The 17,432-nt window shown below is 40.0% G+C and overlaps 2 protein-coding genes across 4 annotated transcripts; both read left to right on the top strand.

Annotated features, from left to right (window-relative positions):
- The first annotated feature begins 2,331 nt into the window (after window positions 1-2,331).
- On the top strand, window positions 2,332-7,256 carry LOC147171941 (uncharacterized). 3 transcript variants are annotated; one of them, XM_086079036.1, is made up of 6 exons: window positions 2,332-2,437; window positions 5,192-5,237; window positions 5,318-5,436; window positions 5,515-5,563; window positions 5,655-5,749; window positions 6,519-7,256. In XM_086079036.1, exons 2-6 carry the CDS (start codon window positions 5,229-5,231, stop codon window positions 7,183-7,185), a joined length of 939 nt encoding a protein of 312 aa, XP_085935162.1. In that variant the 5' UTR covers window positions 2,332-2,437; window positions 5,192-5,228; the 3' UTR covers window positions 7,186-7,256. The 3 variants fall into 3 exon arrangements, with proteins under 3 accessions (XP_085935162.1, XP_085935161.1, XP_085935163.1); XM_086079035.1 differs by having other exon boundaries at window positions 2,348-2,437; window positions 5,166-5,237; XM_086079037.1 differs by having other exon boundaries at window positions 2,361-2,437; window positions 5,166-5,237; window positions 5,334-5,436.
- A 5,174-nt stretch (window positions 7,257-12,430) lies between these two features.
- On the top strand, window positions 12,431-16,391 carry kcns2 (potassium voltage-gated channel modifier subfamily S member 2). The gene is made up of 2 exons (XM_086078208.1): window positions 12,431-12,908; window positions 13,079-16,391. Exon 2 carries the CDS (start codon window positions 13,081-13,083, stop codon window positions 14,518-14,520), a length of 1,440 nt encoding a protein of 479 aa, XP_085934334.1. The 5' UTR covers window positions 12,431-12,908; window positions 13,079-13,080; the 3' UTR covers window positions 14,521-16,391.
- Window positions 16,392-17,432: the final 1,041 nt, after the last annotated feature.

A 17,432-nucleotide genomic window follows, 5' to 3' on the forward strand; every position in this document is an offset into this window, starting at 1 on the left:
ATGTTTTATCAAGCCATTGATGTATTTAAGTTCATCCTGGAAAACAGTACTGGTGAATTCTCTTATTTGATTGGCATATGGAAAACTAGATCGATTATCTTAGTTCAAAGCACTTATTATTCTATAGATAGCAAAATAACCTTAAACTGCGATTTTAAAATCTGTTTATATGTAGTTGGATGTACGTTGAGACCATGTGTGAGGGACCATTTGTCATGTTTACAAAAGTAGACAGTAAACTACGTATATGCAAATATACAGTTGTTTCACTTATTCACTTAGTGCTTTGTGAAAATAACCTGGACGGGTCATCACGTGCAAAAGTTCATATCTCTCCCAATTTTTGCTTCTTTTTTTTTTATGAAAACGAAATTTCCAATTTGACGTCACACATACTGTAGTCATATTGCCGAGGAAGTTATAACTATTTTTTATTCACACTCATAAAGTAACTACTACGCATTACAGTTGATAACATTAAAAGAAAACATATAAAGCATTCTGTACATGTACAAAATATAAGCACCAAAAAGAACTTGAACCTTTGAAAATATTTTTTGTACACATCTCACATGTTCATATAAAAAGTAAATAAGGGAATGCTAAAAACATCAGTTTAATTGTGATGCATTTTCAGTGCTTCTTACAATAAGACTACAAAAAGCCAGGTGATATCTTTAAATGGGCTTCTCATGTTTTCACCTACAGTCAACAGGTGTTTCAGTGTCTGAATCCCTTTTGGGAAGCTCATCTGCAGCTGAAAGGGGGAAAGAGAAAGGCTCGTCTAAACAAGCGTCGCACATGAAGCCAAAACGTGGCTGCTCTGTATGGGTCCAGCTGCAGGTCCGCTCTCTGGTCAAAGAGATAAAATGAGAAAATACGGAGCACCCTTTCATATGAACTCACTGAGTGATGCTGCTGCTTTATTTATGAGGAACACTGGTTCACCTCTGGCAGATTTATGCTTTAATGTCAACAATAACAGCTCCCTATAGCCTGCAACCGGAAAACACATTATGTATTATGGGCAGATCATAAGCCTACCTATAGTTGAATATCATATTTTGCTCCCATAAGGTGTACTTGTAGTTGTAATCCTTTGTTACAATGGCTACCCTTTGAAGTCAATATGAATTTGCGGCATCTAATATTTTTTTGTATTCATTGTGCTGTTTTGAGTATGCCAGCTCCCTTTGCTGAAATAATCAACAGCTACCTGATGGGACTGCTGTGGCGTGAAAGGGAAGAGGGACAATAAAGGAAAAGATAGTTCATTTGAATTGTCAAACTTTACATGACCAAACACATTATGCTTTTTTTAGTTAAAGTTTCTAATAATCTCTCAAGACACTGCAGGGTTATAAACCGGAAGGTGAGCTTTGAGTGGCAGATTTTATCATGCATTTGGGCGTTATATTATCATATATTATAATATTCAAAAACCTTCCTGACTGAACAATGTTGAAGGGTAAATGAGGAAGAGACTCGAGTGGAACCATCGATAAAACAGCGATTAAAAGATAGTGACAACAGATGCTGAATAATGTGTTAGTTGAAAAAAGCAAGCAAGGTAAGCAGTGAGGGTTTTAGTTGAGAAAAACTGGAGCAGCAAATGTAGTCGCCACAAAAAGACTCCTACGCACTCTTTGTCGAGCCTACGCCTCTGATTTTGAAGGAGAGGAAAACTTCATTTTCTCTCCTCTTCTATCTGACATCTTTATCTCCTCCTAATCTTTCTCTGCACCATCCTCTGATACTAAACCACTCCTGTGTGTTCAGGACACTGTGAAAGGCACACAGTACATGCATTATTATTTCTCTTCACTTGATTATTGTGTTGTATGAGTTAATAATTAATAATAATTAATAAACCCAATTTAAGTAACCAACCGTCAAATCACACATATACTGCATAAAGTAGTACTTTACAACAAATTTTACTTTACACACTTTACAAGATTAAAAGAACAATAGAACGAAGATGAAATATAGCAAAGCAGTTGGAAACATAAAAGCAGAGGGAGCATCTGGACTCAGACCTACAATAAATCATCATTGGTTCAAGATAGATTTTTAACAAGTGCACTGAAAACAAAAATTCAGTTGCATTTTTAGAATGCGCTATAGCCTGGTCAGACACAAAATCATGTAAAAGTATAATGCTTTGTAATAATGACATACTTTTCATGATGTACCCGTGCTCATCACACAAGACCCCACAAGTGAGGAATACAGTGAGAGTGTGATGTCATGAGGAATGGTGATGTAACAATCATGAAGCAAGTCTTTATGATTAAGTGCCTTTGGCGACTAATAAAATCTACATTAGACGATAAAGTAAGGTATTTTTAACCTTCCTTGGGTCTTTGGGCCATATGGCAGAAAAATAACAATGGATTTTATTGATGGAAGCATAGGCGTCTATCGACCCATTATGGTATGTTGCTCAGTTTGTACTGGACTCTAGACATGTTTCTCTATTCATATGGCACTTTTCCAGGTGGTGGCAACAGACTAAACTATGCCTGGTTTAACCTGGTTATTTCCTCTTGAGGGGTTCTTCTGGAATTTTGTGAGGTTACAGGGAGAAGAGACCAAGAAGGTGGAGGAGTTGAAGTATTTAGGGTCAACAGTCCAGAGCAATGGAGAGTGTGGAAAAGAAGTGATGAAGCGTGTGCAGGCAGGCTGGAACGGGTGGAGGAAAGTGTCAGGCGTGATGTGTGATAGATTTTCAGCTAAAATGAAAGGGAAGGTTTATAAAACTGTGGTGAGACCAGTGATGTTGTTTGGTCTGGAGACAGTGCCACTGAGGAAAAGACAGGAGGCAGAGCTGGAGGTGGTAGATGCTGAGGTTGTCTTTGGGAATGACCAGGATGGATAGAATCAGGAATGAGTACATCAGAGGGACAGCACATGTTAGAGGCTCTGGAGATAAAGTCAGACTGAGATGGTTTGGACATGTCCAGAGGAGAGATAGTGCGTATATTGGCAGAAGGATGCTGAGTTTCCAAATGCCAGGCAGAAGGTCTAGAGGAAGACCAAAGAGGAGGTTTAGGGATGTAGTTAAAGAGGACATGAAGGTAGTTGGTGTGAGAGCAGAGGATGCAGAGGACAGGGTTAGATGGAGGCAACTGATTCGCTGTGGCAACCCCTGAAGAGAAAAGCTAAAAGAAGAAGAAGGTTTCTCCTGGAATTTCTAGGCTGAGGGCAATTTTTAGGGAAATTACAGACAAGCAAGCAAACTGTCATCCCACCCACTTCAGGGATTGTTGGAGGTCATGCTCAGAAAGACCACACGTCCACAAGTTCTCCAACCTTGTCCCTCACCAGTTCCTGGATGCATATTGAAATTGTCCATTACTGTCTGAAACATAATCAGATGTTTAAAAAACAAAAACACACACAATGTTTTGCTCTCATTGTGAGTGTGTTAGGATCAAGTAATTCCAAGCAGCAGTTCCCCTCACCTTCTACTAACTACCCCATGTCCACATCACAAACTTATATAAGAATGGACTAACTGCTTCCTCACTGTAACGAGAAGTGAAGCCACTGATGGCCATCTTTGTTCGCTAAGCTTGTCTAGCTTGAATACATTGAGTTCTCTGTGACGTTTTCACGTTATTTACTGTCTCTAGGGCAAAATTGCCACAATATGTGGCATATGGTTTGTACCAGTAAGTCTGGGAGAAGTGCTACATGTAGGGGAGACCAGTGCTAGTTGTATCACTTTTTATACTTTTATCAATTTCTTGAAATCAATACATCATATATAAACAAAATGTATACCAGATGAAAGACCTTGAAAGTCTTAGGTATATTTTTTTGTATTCATGTCATTTGCCATTAAATAGAGGGAGTGAAAATGTGACATGTTGCCCCACCAATGGGTAAGTTGTCACACTATATGGGGTAAGATGTTACACTGGATTTTGCAACTAATAAAATAAGGACAAAATTAAAAATTTTCTCCGGTTTATTTTGTTATTTTTGTTTTGTTTTTACAGTCAGAGAAATTGTTTATCATTGATGTTGAAAATTTACCATAGTCATTGAGCAAACTTTAACATAAAATATTATGAAATAGATTAAACTCCTTAGGAACTGCTGGTATGTAGGTCATAGCTCTCAGCCTCAAATGCCTGTTTTGCTTCCCTTAAACTGGAAATGTTAGAATAAATTGAAAAAAAAAAAAAAAAGAAGGCACTTCAGTTAATGGATGGTTCATCATGAAACTTAAACCACTTCTGACGTGGGCATACTGTAGTTCCAACAACGACTGGAAAATCACATTTTAAACAATGAAACAAAACAAATTTCCTCATTCTTCAGACTCATTATCTGAAAGGGCAATTCTGGTATATGTAAACCGAGTTGCCAAAGGTGCATTTTTCATTGGCCCATTCTTTGCATATGAGACAACAAACCCCAAAATGAATGAGACAAGTTGCCCCAAACTACCATGTTGGCAAATACTTGCTCTAGTCTAAAGTTAGCTTAAAACAGAGCAGTGACTGAGGCAGGACACGATGCCTGAATCTCTCCTCTAACGAGTTCACATGATTTGCTGCTAGAATTTGTCTATGTAGGACGCCTATTTCAAAACATGTGATGCAGATTTTTTTTTACTTTGGGTTGTGCAAAACAGATAACTGGCACTCATCTCAGCTCCCAATGTGCTATTCTCTTCTTAGACAGGACACAACCCCTGACCATTTATATGAAGAAAACTAGTATTCCACTTTTTGATTGCATCCTCTGGTGGAGAAGAAAATTGCAATGTGACAACTTACTCGTGATACAACTAGCCCCGGTCTCCCTACGTTTCATCACTAAGAATGATTATAATGTTCTCTTACAAGGTATATCTCTTGAGTGCTACTCAAAGATTGATCTTCATCATGTTGTCAGAGCCATCAACAATGAAATGAAAGCAAAACATGACTGTGAAATGTAAATCTGACATATGTGAATCACAATTCACGATACTGAGTGCCTGTGCCGAGATGAAACAAAAGTAAATGTATTCAAAACATATAAAAATCCAAACTGAACGTTCATGAACCTGTTTGCCTTTGTCCACTGCCATTTGACATTAAACCCCCCACACAAAATTTATTTAAAAATGAAACAAAACATGATATCTTTTTAACCTTACTTTATAGATGTTTTTTGACACTCCCGCATATAGAAATGCTGTAAAAACTTGCTGGAACTTCCACTCTTACATGATTCAGGTAAGACCCAATTCTAATATTACATACAATTGAGTTACAAGTCATCTTTAATACTTCAGATGACTGTTTTTCTTTATGAGATTGGATTATTGGCAGAACTTTTGAGACTACAGCAGCATAACTTCATTCCATTTGAGGTAACTACTGAAGCAATGACTGAACTTCTGGTGGAAGAGACCAACAAATCTCTCAGAATAAAGTAAGTCACTGGAAACACAAGTTTCATGGTACCTAAACTCAATCAGATTCTTTTCAAACATTTTCCTTGCTTTTGCAGGCTCTGGGAGTTTGAAGTGGAAGAATGTTTTGAGGCTTATGCCAAACTGGTAAGATTATTATCTTGAAAACATTGGGAGTCAGTAGCATAACGTTTGGTTAATTTTGCAATCTTCTTTTTGCAACTTGTTCTTATGTCAGGCATTTGAAGTGAACACCAGCATGAAAATGAGAGACATTGAGTTGGAAGCCAGGAGACTCCTTGACTCTCCTGAAACGGTCCCTCCCCAGTTAAAGTGAGTGTTTCATGATTCACATTCATTAGACTGGGGCACACTTTTTTTTTTTATTGAGTTGTGCTGGTTCTATAAAAATGGTCAAATATTGACATACATAGAATTATGAAAGAAACAGGCATGCCTAACACTTATGTTTTTACAAAATATATGGCTACTACTGTACCTCTTTATTCCTACTACTACTTTCTGTTTGTAGATATTGATAGTACTGACCTACTGGGAGCTGCACACACTTCTCTTACTGCACTAAAATGTGACCACACAAACAAGTTGCCACATAGCAGTAGATGAGTCCAATCGTATAATCAGCACTTCTTACTACGGTCTTTTTACAGCTCATCTTACTACAGTCTTACTACAGCAAATGGAATGATGCTTATCCGGAGGGTAAGCTGTGGTAAAAAAAAAAACCCTGACATGCTAAAAAAAAAACATACAAGCTGCCACATAGCTGTAGAGGAGTCCAATCGTATAATCAGTTCTTCTTACTACAGTCTTTTTACAGCTCATCTTACTACAGTCTTACTACAGCATATGGATTTATGCTTATCTGGAGGGTAAGCTGTAACTTGACATGCTAGAAAAACGGACTCATTTTGGAATCAGCGTGCCAATTTTATTAAACCATCATAAAAATCGAACTCAACATTTTTTTTCGCCCCAAATTGTTCCCCAATATTGTTAGCTCAAGTACATTATTTGTGATGTCTATGTTGCAGCATTTAGCAAGCATAATAATATATAATTTGATGACGATCACTTGCAGACATCCTGGGATCATCAGCAAAGCTCAGCGGTTTGCTGGGAACTTGAAGCAGCAGGAGGCTACCGACACCAAGCTCCTCACCTTGTATGACATAGTGGTAGAGGTGCTTCCAAAAGTCCTGCAGGGCTTCTGGTTATCTCCTCCCAAAACCCCATTTAGCATGCCATCCCTGTACCTCAGCAAAATGGCCGTCGGGGTGACACAGGCTGTCCTGGATTTTATCTCCCTACCGTATTGCATGCAGATCCATATCAACTTCTCCAACTTGATGAGAGACAACTTGGTCCTGTCTATCAAGGATAAAGTGAGACAGGCCTTTCCGTTGGATGACCTAGCAAATAACCTTCCTAGCTTTCAACCAGAACTGCTTAAGACCATCACGCATGTCGCAGTGGAAGAAATCTGCCCACTTTCGCCGTTCTTTACTCCTTTCTTACCTAGCCCGTCTTTACCATTTCCTGACCAGTCCCCAAGCACCGTTTTACCACTGTATGATGAAGACCTGAGAGAGGTGCTTACTGAAGAAACAAATTCCATTCTTTCAACGTTAGCTCTTCTCCCGTCAAGCGAAGAAAACGACATTGAGCAGGAGCATGATGTCACAACCGACGTGACAACCAATGAAATTTGTAAATGGTTGAGGAAAAAAATATGCTGCTGTTGCTAACTATTTTTCTGTCAGTTCCATGCATTTCAATTTATGACATTCAGTAATAATGAATGACATTACAGAATGTGTATGTGAGAGTTGGATTCACGTTTTTACTCTGTCCATCTACTGTTCAACTGTCAGGGGTAGTAATGGGCATAGTAACATAGCATTAATCGATTGATTGATGAAAATTGATGATTACGTCTTGTAACAATTGAGTGCTGTACTTGGCTGCAACCAGATTGTATTTCAGTCATCAAATAGTTTTTGGCCTGAAGAAGAACCACACATCAGCAAGGCATGTTATACTTTGGGTTTACAAAGTTCAGATCATTTAGGGATACATTTTTGAATCTCATTAAAAAAAAATTCAATACTATATAACAACTAATACATTAATTTTGTTCATTTTTAAATTAGAATTTTCTCTTTGATTCACGGGAACTTCAATTGCCAATAGCCATCCGGACGTTGACGTCACACGTCCCAAAATGGGCGTTAGCGCGGCCATTTTGGCAGCATAGAAAACGGCCCGCCACTTTGAGTAAACGGCAAATGCCACGCTTTAGCAAGGAAATGACATCGGTTAGATTTGAAAGAACTCTCCGGGGGGTAATAATAGCAGCATCGCCGGGTTGAAAAAAGAAAAAAGAAAAAAGCACTCCTGACACTTCATTGGCAATCCAACCTGTCCACCTGGCACATGTATATCATGTCCTTTTCATCAGAGTGACTGCCAATGCTCTTGGGTGGAAAGAAACGCTAGTTTTATCCTTCGTCATTGTAGTCCATTAACGCGGCGCCGCTACTTTCTTGCCATGGGGGGCGTGTTCAGAGAAATAGTCACGTGGAGTCCGATTCAATCTCAGGCCTCACTAAAGTTGTATAGCCTATTATGCTTTTGATTGTATTTTTTATTGTTGACGATGACTGAAAACCTGCTAAGACATTTCATTCACACACTTGAATCGATATAGATTTTGTCAGAATGAATGATTTCAAAATTGGCACTTAATTTGGTGGATAAGAGAATTTTCGATACAGCAGTCTGTACACGTTTGAGGCAATAGTATAGTCAATTTTCCGCTTTGTGTGTGCTGTCAGAACTTGCAGTCAGAGGGAAAACACAATTTAAATAATCTCAATTTTCATTTAAGAATTAAATCATAAATGCAACAGTAAAGATGTGTTGGGGCCTGCATGGGATTAGGCCGCATGCATGCACAGCGATGGGATATACAGTACACAACGATAATCAGCATCATACAGAACCTGAGGTAAACGCTTTGAGAGGATGATGATCCCCGAGCACTTAATAAGAAACATTCCCACACAACCACAGATGAATCCCATGACTGAAGAGGATTAATAGAGAAAATCTGCTATGCTCCAACATTGTGGTTGCGTGTGGTTTCAAGGCTGTTGTTGAGCTGGCAAATACCTCCAAACTGTCATTGAGAGGATAAGGTGATTCTCAAGAGGCTCGCAATAGCATAATAGCATCATGTTGCTTCTTGAATCACATCCATCCATGTTCTATACCACCGCTATACATTCTTAGAAATGACTGGAGCCAATCCCATCTGATTTTGAAAGGCCTGAGGCTGAATTCAAACCTGAGACCTTCCTTGGTAATATTGTATAGAATGGTCTACAGATGAGACCATTCATGTTATTAATTTAATATATTTTCATATTTGGCAAGACATGAAATAAAGAGAAGTGGACAAAAAGGATTAGCAACACATTTTAGCATGTGTGTGTTTTGTATTTCCAAGACAATATAATATCTTCCTTCTGACCTTACGACCATGCCTAGTTTCTGTTGAAGCTGAATTATGCTTGTGATCTGACCAGCATCTCCCAAAGCTTTCCTTGAGGGCAGATTCGTCTGCTACTTCCATCATTTCCTTCAATCATGTTGAGACACGAGGAACATACCCATCTGTGTCTTATCAATAATGGCTGTTTTACAAGGTCACAGCTTTGTCACAGGTCATATATTTTACCTGATGACATCGATGCTGGTATCATCCCTGAAGTGATAAAAACCAGATGGTGTCTTGCTGTGTTTAAAGAGTCATACAGGTCGAATGTGGAAATTCTGTATGAAAAGGGTTGATCACAGGGTTGTCACGGTAGGTATTCATAATATCACCATATCACAGTAATAATAGGGACTGGTATTGTCTTGTCTGTGTATGACATAATGGACCATTGGGCTTAAAATTTTGTCTTGGGTCAGCTATATGTGGGCCAGTCGTTTAGTAGGGCTTCTATAGAGCGCTCTTCTCTTCCTGGTTACAGCATACGTGCACCCGATTGTCCACGTAACACACGTGACAATATGCCCAAAGAAAAAGACTAACAAGGATTCCCATTTTTATTTATTGTTACTTGGCTGCTCCTATATCTGTATTGCCTTTGGTCATTGTTCATCAGTATTATGAAACACCGCCCAATCAATTTGGCTGCATTTTGCTGGATTTGGACAGTCTTTCTCTGAACACCTCTGAATTAATCTCTGGCTGCTTCTGTCACATCATTTGTGATCACCCAGTGCCACTGGCAGCCATGCATGCCCAAGCCATCACTGCCTCTGCCAACTTTTACTGATGGTGTGGTAAGCTTTTGATCATGTACCATGCCTTCTTCATACTTTTTTCTTGCCATCATTTGATAGAGGTTGAGCTTGGTTTCATCTCTAGAACTATATGCTTGCCCCCCCCCCCCCCCCATTTGTATATTATTGTATTATTATTATTATTATTGTTATTAATAATAGTAATACTTCTTATTAGTATTAATAATATTATTATTATTATTATTATTATATAATTATAATTATATTATTATAAATAATTGGCTGGCAACCAGTTCAGGGTATACGCCGCCTACTGCCCGAAGCCAGCTGAGATAGGCTCCAGCATCTCCGCTAGTCACTAGCCACAAGTCCAATTTAGCCTCTTTGTTCTTGAGAAGTATGAATCTTTGCATCGTGCATTGAATCTTCTGTATGTACTCCCTGTAGCCTTCTCTTTATGGTAGACTTTATGGAATGACACGTCGACGACTTGTTTTGAACTCGGCTAGCTGTTGTGAAGGGGTTTCCCTTCACTATGGAAAGGATTCTGCAATCATCCCAATTAATGCAATTAATCCATGTATATCTAGGTCTATTTGCATTCACCATAGCTTTCTGTCTGTATCAGGATGTACCAAACTATAGATTTTGCCACTTCTAATATTATAGCAATCTGACAGATGTTTTTTTTCCTTCTGTTTGTACATCTTATCGATGGTTTGTTTCATTTGCATGGCAAGCTCATTGTCTTCACAACCAAATTTTCCAAACATAAAAATCACACCTCAAAGCAAGTCCAGGCCTTTTGTATGCTTAACATACTGTAACAAATGAATTGCTCGAACCTGCCCATGAAATTGTCTTCGAGTCAATTGTCCATCTTCGAGTCAATTGTCCAATTACTTTTGGTCCCTTTTAAAAACACGGCGGCACATGTTAAGTAGCTTAAATTAAACCCTTGATCCAAATTGTATTTTTTCATGTGGTCACCCTCAAATGACTGCTGAGACTCTGCACTTTATGTCCATGTCCATTATTCAACTATATGTAATGTTTCATTAAACATGTAAAAACCCAAATATGTGTCAGTGTACAAATATATTTTAACCTAACTGCATATTTTGGGTCCCCTGCAAAGACTTAAGTTATCTGACAGCGAGGGCACCGTGGGTGCGTAAAACATATTATAGAATAGTTATGCGACCCAATATTATGTACTTTTAAATGACTCAACATCTTATCCACACTTGTTATTAGCAGTGACACACCACTGAGCGAAGTTCAGAATGCTTGCTGTGACGCTTCTACACAGTGACCTTTAATACAATATATTTTTATACTCTATGGAATTCCCAGAAGACATTCTGTTATTTGTGTTTCATGAGACTATAACTCTAATTACATCTATGAAAGAGTTTTTGTTATCACTGACACGGTAAAGTGCGCTTGTTTGTTTGTATGCACAACATTCCTTGTTTGTCATGCGTTTTAACCTACAATTTCTTTATCCATCAATCAACCTGATCTGGCAAGCTTCTCACCCTCCTCCTGTGGAGGAAGCCTTTTTTGGTCAATTGTATCAGTCTTTTTTTTTTTCTTTCAAGACCCCATAATAAAAACACCTCGACTTTGTGTAGGTTCTCTACCCTAACCTGGAGAGAGCACTCCCTTTTCGAACTGAGGACCTTTGCCTCAGATTCGGCTCCACACCCAGCTGTGAACCTCCCCGACAAAAGTTGAAGATCGCAGCTCGATGAGGCCATCACGAGCACATCATCTGCAAAAAGCCGAGGCGCAATACTGAGGCCACCAAACCAGACAGCATCAGAAAATCTATCAAGAAAGATTTTAAAGCGAATTGGTGACAAAGTTCAACCCTCACTGGAAATGAATAAAACTTACAGCCAGCAATGCAGTCCAAACTCTGACTCGGTCGTACAGGTCATAATCCAGGAGTACTACCCTCCGCATGACGGTGGAACAAATTCACCAAGTGCACAAATCACATGTAGACCGTTTGGGCTAAGGTCACATTATACATTTGGCGTTTTTTTCTGCTGGATGACCGTCTTGGTGCACCCCAGCCACAACTGTAGCTGGGAAACGGCAAATACCTGTGTAAAGGGTCTGGTTGAGGACCCAACTGGATGCTAGCTGATCCATCCAACTGTTTAGTTGAACTCCTATCCACCCTCTAAAACGCTGCGTATAACTGGTTCAGTGTTCCATGGCTAGGACAAAAAAAACCACACTGCAACCTTTTTTTTCTCCCCATGTACACAAATAGTATATTTCTCTCAAATATTGTAAACAAATGTCAAAATCTGTGTTGGTGAGCACTTCTGCTTTGCCGACATAAACTAAATGCCTAAATGTGGCATATTAAGATTATTGTTCGAATTAAAGCCCTATGTCTGTATTTGTTGTCAGAAATGCCATTTACGGCTCTCAGGCTACAAGTTTCCCACCTTGATCTTTTGACTCGGACCATTGCATGTGACAGATAAGGTGGTCTGCTCTCTCTGCTTGCTTTTATTGTTTCATGATAATGTCCGTTTGTACTACCTGGTCAATGGTGAGTCCTCTTAAAAAAGCCGTTGTCCGCTCATCATCGTGATGTTGAAATCAGCTGAGAGAGGTGGGCGGTGCAGTGGGAGAGCTACGTGTTGCTGCGCAGCAACAGATAGAAGAGAGATGTTGGAGAGAGAGAGAGGGAGAGGGCGAGAGAAAGAGAGCGAGAGGAGAGATGTTGGAGTGAGAGAGAGAGAGAGAGAGAGGGAAAAGAGAGAGGGGGAGGAATAGAGTAAGCCAGAGAGAGGAATCCCCCTGTTCAAACAAAAGCAGTTGTCAGGGCGTGTGTCTGCCTCTCTGCGCTCATAGTCCAGACTCATCCGTGGCTGTGATTCTGCAAACACAGCGGACTATATTCTTGTATATTTGAGAGAGGAGTATCAGTTATTTTTGTATGACTGCATCTCCACATTCGGCATCACTCCCTTTGGAGGAGTTCATCCCAATCAACGTCACTGAGACGCGCTTGCAGTCTTCCAAGAGATACACGCCAATTTGTGCATTCTAGGGGAGACAACTTGGCCACAAATTGCCAGGATGCCATCAATGGAATCATCGGCGGGGATTTGGTGACCCAGTTGCAGTAAGTTCTTTGTTTGCGTGTTTGTTTCTAATTCATGTGAGGGGAGCATGTGAGTGTACCGTAAGGCGAAGACAGTCAATTAAAAAAAGCGCAAGCCTGCAATTAGTTCATCTACATCAGTGTTTCTATTGAGGCTTTTTTCTTTGATTTGTCTTTGTGTGTGTGCTCAGATATGACGGGTCAGGCCCTTAGGGAACCTGGCGGCAGGGTTCCCGCCGAGGACAATGCCGCTATCCGCATCAACGTGGGTGGCTTCAAGAAGCGTCTCCACACAGACACGCTGTCTCGGTTTCCGGAGACACGGCTGGCGCGTCTTCTCCAGTGCCGGTCCAAGGAGTCCATACTGGAGCTGTGCGACGACTACGACGATGCAGAAAAAGAGTTTTACTTCGACAGGAATCCCACACTTTTCCCCTACGTGTTGAATTTTTACAACACGGGCCGGCTGCACGTCATGGCCGAGCTGTGCATCTTCTCCTTCAGCCAGGAGATCGAGTACTGGGGCATTAACGAGTTCTTTCTCGACTCCTGCTGCAGCGGCGCCTACCACTGTAGGAAAATGGACCAGGACCGGGAGGAGTGGGAGGACAGGAGCGACGAAGGAAGCACCACGTCGTCATTTGACGAGCTGTTGGAGTTTTACAATGACGCCACTAAATTTGACAAGCAGCCGCTCGGGAGCAGCCGCAGGCGCGTTTGGTTGATGCTGGACAACCCGGGCTACTCGGTGGCCAGCCGCGTCATCAGCGTCTTCTCCATCCTGGTGGTGCTCGGCTCCATCGCCACGATGTGCATGAACAGCATGAGCGAGTTCAGCCTCGTGGATGCCGAGGGGGAGCCCACAGAGGACGCCCGCTTTGAGATCGTGGAACATTTAGGCATCGCCTGGTTCACGCTGGAGCTGGTGGCCAGGTTCGCCGTGGCCCCGGACCTTGTGCACTTCTTCGAGCACCCGTTGAACCTGATCGACTTGGTGTCCATACTTCCCTTCTACTTGACGCTGGTCATCAACCTGGTGGTGGAGAGCAGCCCGGCGCTGGCTAACCTGGGCCGCGTCGCTCAAGTGTTGAGGCTGATGAGGATTTTCCGTATCCTGAAGCTGGCGCGCCACTCGACCGGGCTGCGCTCTCTTGGGGCCACCTTGAGAAACAGCTACAAGGAGGTTGGCCTACTGCTTCTCTATCTCGCCGTCGGCGTCTCTTTCTTCTCTGTCATGGCCTACACGGTTGAGAATGAAGACAGTGAGGACTTGTCCACCATCCCGGCGTGTTGGTGGTGGGCCACGGTCAGCATGACCACTGTGGGTTACGGGGATGTGGTGCCCTTGTCTATAGCGGGCAAGCTGACAGCCTCGGCCTGCATCCTAGCGGGGATCTTAGTAGTAGTGCTTCCGATTACGCTCATTTTTAACAAATTCTCCCTGTTTTACAAGAGACAAAAACAGCTGGAGATCGCAATGCGAAGCTGCGACTTCGACGAAGGCATCAAAGAGGTGCCCTCGGTCAACCTGAGGAACTATTATGCGCACAAAGTCAAGTCTCTTATGGCCAGCTTGTCAAACATGAGCCGGAGTTCACCCAGTGAGCACAGTCTGAATGAGTCAATACACTGAAGGTGGTTCTTTGGGTGCCTGCGTGAGGAGGCATCTGGCGTCAAAGGCCTATTAACGTCTATCATGTGGGGAAATACACTTTCCATGGGAAGTTGTATGCGTTTTGCAACTCTAATCAGAAGTAATAGGAATGAACTGGAAATTTGAGGTAATTCAAAAATAAGGAATTTTAAAAGTAACCTCGACTGTGATGACAAGTTTGCTCTATATATTTGGTTGTTACTAGCAAAACTATAAGATTCATCTTTTTAAAAATCCTTTCCAGTTTAATACATTTTAATGAGTTTTGATCGTCCCTTTAGGAACACTTCGGAGGCTTACCTTGCTATCTTTATAGACGTTTTACATTGCTCGGAAGAGAGCCAGCCGCTATTCTTACGTCACTACGCACTGAAGGCCTTGCGAAATAAAGTTTCTACTAAATGTATTAAACTGGAAAGGATTTTTTGAAAAAATTAATCTCATAGTTATGTTAGTAGCAACCAAATAAATAATATAGAGCAAACTTGCCATTACATTCGGGGTTCCTTTTAAGCAATCTTGTTTTTGATGTTTTATTTATCAGTCCGTTATGGGAAATTGCTTTGTTCCCGCAGCCCAAATGTAGAAAAATAAATAAAATAAAATAAAGAGCGATATGAAATGAAGGCAGGATGGTGATCAAGGGGTAGTAAGCAGGTTCTGGGTTTAAATCTCTGCTTCAGTTTGTGTGTGTGGAGTTTGCATGCTCTCCGTGCGCTTGTGTGGCTTTTATCCGGGTACTCTGGCTTCCACATTCCAAAAACATGGAGGGCAGGGTAGATTAAATTAAAATTTTAATGTGATCCATAGGTGTGAATACAAGTGTCAATCATTTGTCTATACATTATGTGCCTTGTCATTGGCTAGTCTGAAGCCAGCTGGAATCAGCTCAGCTCACCAGCAACCTTATGAGGAAAAAACAACATATTAAACAACTGCATTGCAAACAATCATTTTGTACACTTCGTTGAGGTTTTTAATTATTTATGAACTTTTTTTTTTTTTTTTTTTTAGAAATAGCTTTGTTGCATCAGACGCACAAAGCGTAAAGTACAAAAAAAAATTTAATTTATAAAATTATGTAAATGGTGACTAAAAACATCTAACATTGTGTAACATTGGATCATACTTTATAAGTAGATGCATTGACACCTTTCTAAAACAAGTCTACTTTTTCCCCACCAAGTACTGAATGTTATATTTTTGAATAATTTCATTTCAGGGGTAGAACTGTGTGATCTGTTAATTGAGGTTGTTTAAAGGTTTGCCTGCAACTTGATTGGATGATTTAAGTAACATCCCATGACTAAAGATATTATTTTAGGAAGGTGATGACATCAATACATTTACTTACTGTATGCATAATAAATATAGGCATGCTGTTTTCTCATAAGCATGAATAGAAAAATATACCTTTATAGGTGGTTTTAATATATTAAAATTACATTACGTGTATTTATAAAAACAACAAATACATTCATTTGAAGTAAATTGAACACATACCCTAATTTCCAGTTTATTCTAGTGATCTGTTCAAAATGCACATATATTTCCATGGAAAGTATCCAACTTTGAATTTAGCAACCCTACCTATGCCTCTCTGTAGCTGCGTGCAATAATCCTTGTGTCAGTTCTCAGTGGAAATAACAGCAAATCTAGTGGAGTCTGAGTATAACATCCCACCATGTATACAAGCAGTATTTGACAAAAAAACATGACATGAAAAAGACAGAGAATGCTGTGGTCGTTTTTGGTCTTATGCAGTATATGTATTCCAGCCTCCACCTACTTGTTAATTAAATCTGAAGTAAACTGTAAAAGATGTCATTTTAGGAAGAGTCAAATGTGAAATTGTGGTTTTGCAACATTGTTACTTCAAGATGTGTGTATGTCATGCAAAGTGAATTAAACAAGAAGTGCATTAAAGAGTTTTTAATTTTTCTTCATGAAGGATCATGTTTGACCCTGTCACTTTCACGCTGATTCATGTCATACATAATGGGAAGACAGACGGACATTTGTAATGCGTGGCATCATACCTAAAACACTTTTGACAAGAAACGGCAGCAATTTACAACTGACATTTCATCAATGAGGCAAATGGTTTATTTTCCGCTGAGATGTGTAATTCTGACACTTTGAAAAACTTTCTGATGAAAAGCATTTATTAATATGCAGTCCTGAATTTTTGAAATGCATAATTGGAATAGGAGCTATTAAATATGCCTTGGGTATAATAAAATCATCATCACTGTTTCGTCACGATTGAATAATAATTATATTAATAATAATAATAATAATAATAATAATAATAATAATACCCAGTTTTGAGTGAAACTGCTAGATTTTCGCTATGTTAACAATACATTCGTGTGCAACTGCACTGTATCCAACTGGGATATGTTTCTTGTCCCTTTTGTGTAGTCACATTAGGTAACACCTTATAATAACACTTCTTAGACTGTGAAAGCAGAACTAACAGTTGTGGTTATAATCAATTTTATTTTATTTTTTATTTTTTATAATTTAACCTTTATTTAACCAGGAATGGGGCGCTTCCTGGTTAAATAAAGGTTACAAGAACTCTTTTCACAGTGAGTCCTGGCCAAGACAAGCGGCAGGCAGATAGTTGCATAACAAATAAGAGATAAGATTCAATAAGTAGTTTCAAGCCTTACTGTAGTCAAACTCCCCTATGGCCAGACATCACAATTAACATAAATGAAGTGAGGATAGGAATGTAGGCAAGAAGATTAGCGCCTCATGTAAAATGATCTGCCAATAAGATGAGCATCTAAAGTAGATTCACTGCATTTGATTGCACGTATACTGTATGTTAATAGTTCAACATAGTTCATTGAGCTGAATGAGCAAAATGTTATGGACTATGA

Source organism: Leptonotus elevatus, chromosome 6 (assembly GCF_054856555.1).
Source record: "Leptonotus elevatus isolate MCC_2025b chromosome 6, RoL_Lele_1.0, whole genome shotgun sequence".
In the NCBI taxonomy this organism is placed as follows: Eukaryota; Metazoa; Chordata; class Actinopteri; order Syngnathiformes; family Syngnathidae; genus Leptonotus; species Leptonotus elevatus.

What these genes read in the sequence shown, in the direction of transcription:
- LOC147171941 (XM_086079035.1), top strand. Translation starts at nt 2,393, where the DNA reads ATGGATTTTATTGATGGAAGCATAGGCGTCTATCGACCCATTATG. An exon ending in AACAAATCTCTCAGAATAAA is followed by an intron (nt 5,437 to 5,514) that starts GTAAGTCACTGG and finishes TTGCTTTTGCAG; the next exon opens with GCTCTGGGAGTTTGAAGTGG. An exon ending in ACGGTCCCTCCCCAGTTAAA is followed by an intron (nt 5,750 to 6,518) that starts GTGAGTGTTTCA and finishes GATCACTTGCAG; the next exon opens with ACATCCTGGGATCATCAGCA.
- kcns2 (XM_086078208.1), top strand. Translation starts at nt 13,081, where the DNA reads ATGACGGGTCAGGCCCTTAGGGAACCTGGCGGCAGGGTTCCCGCCGAG.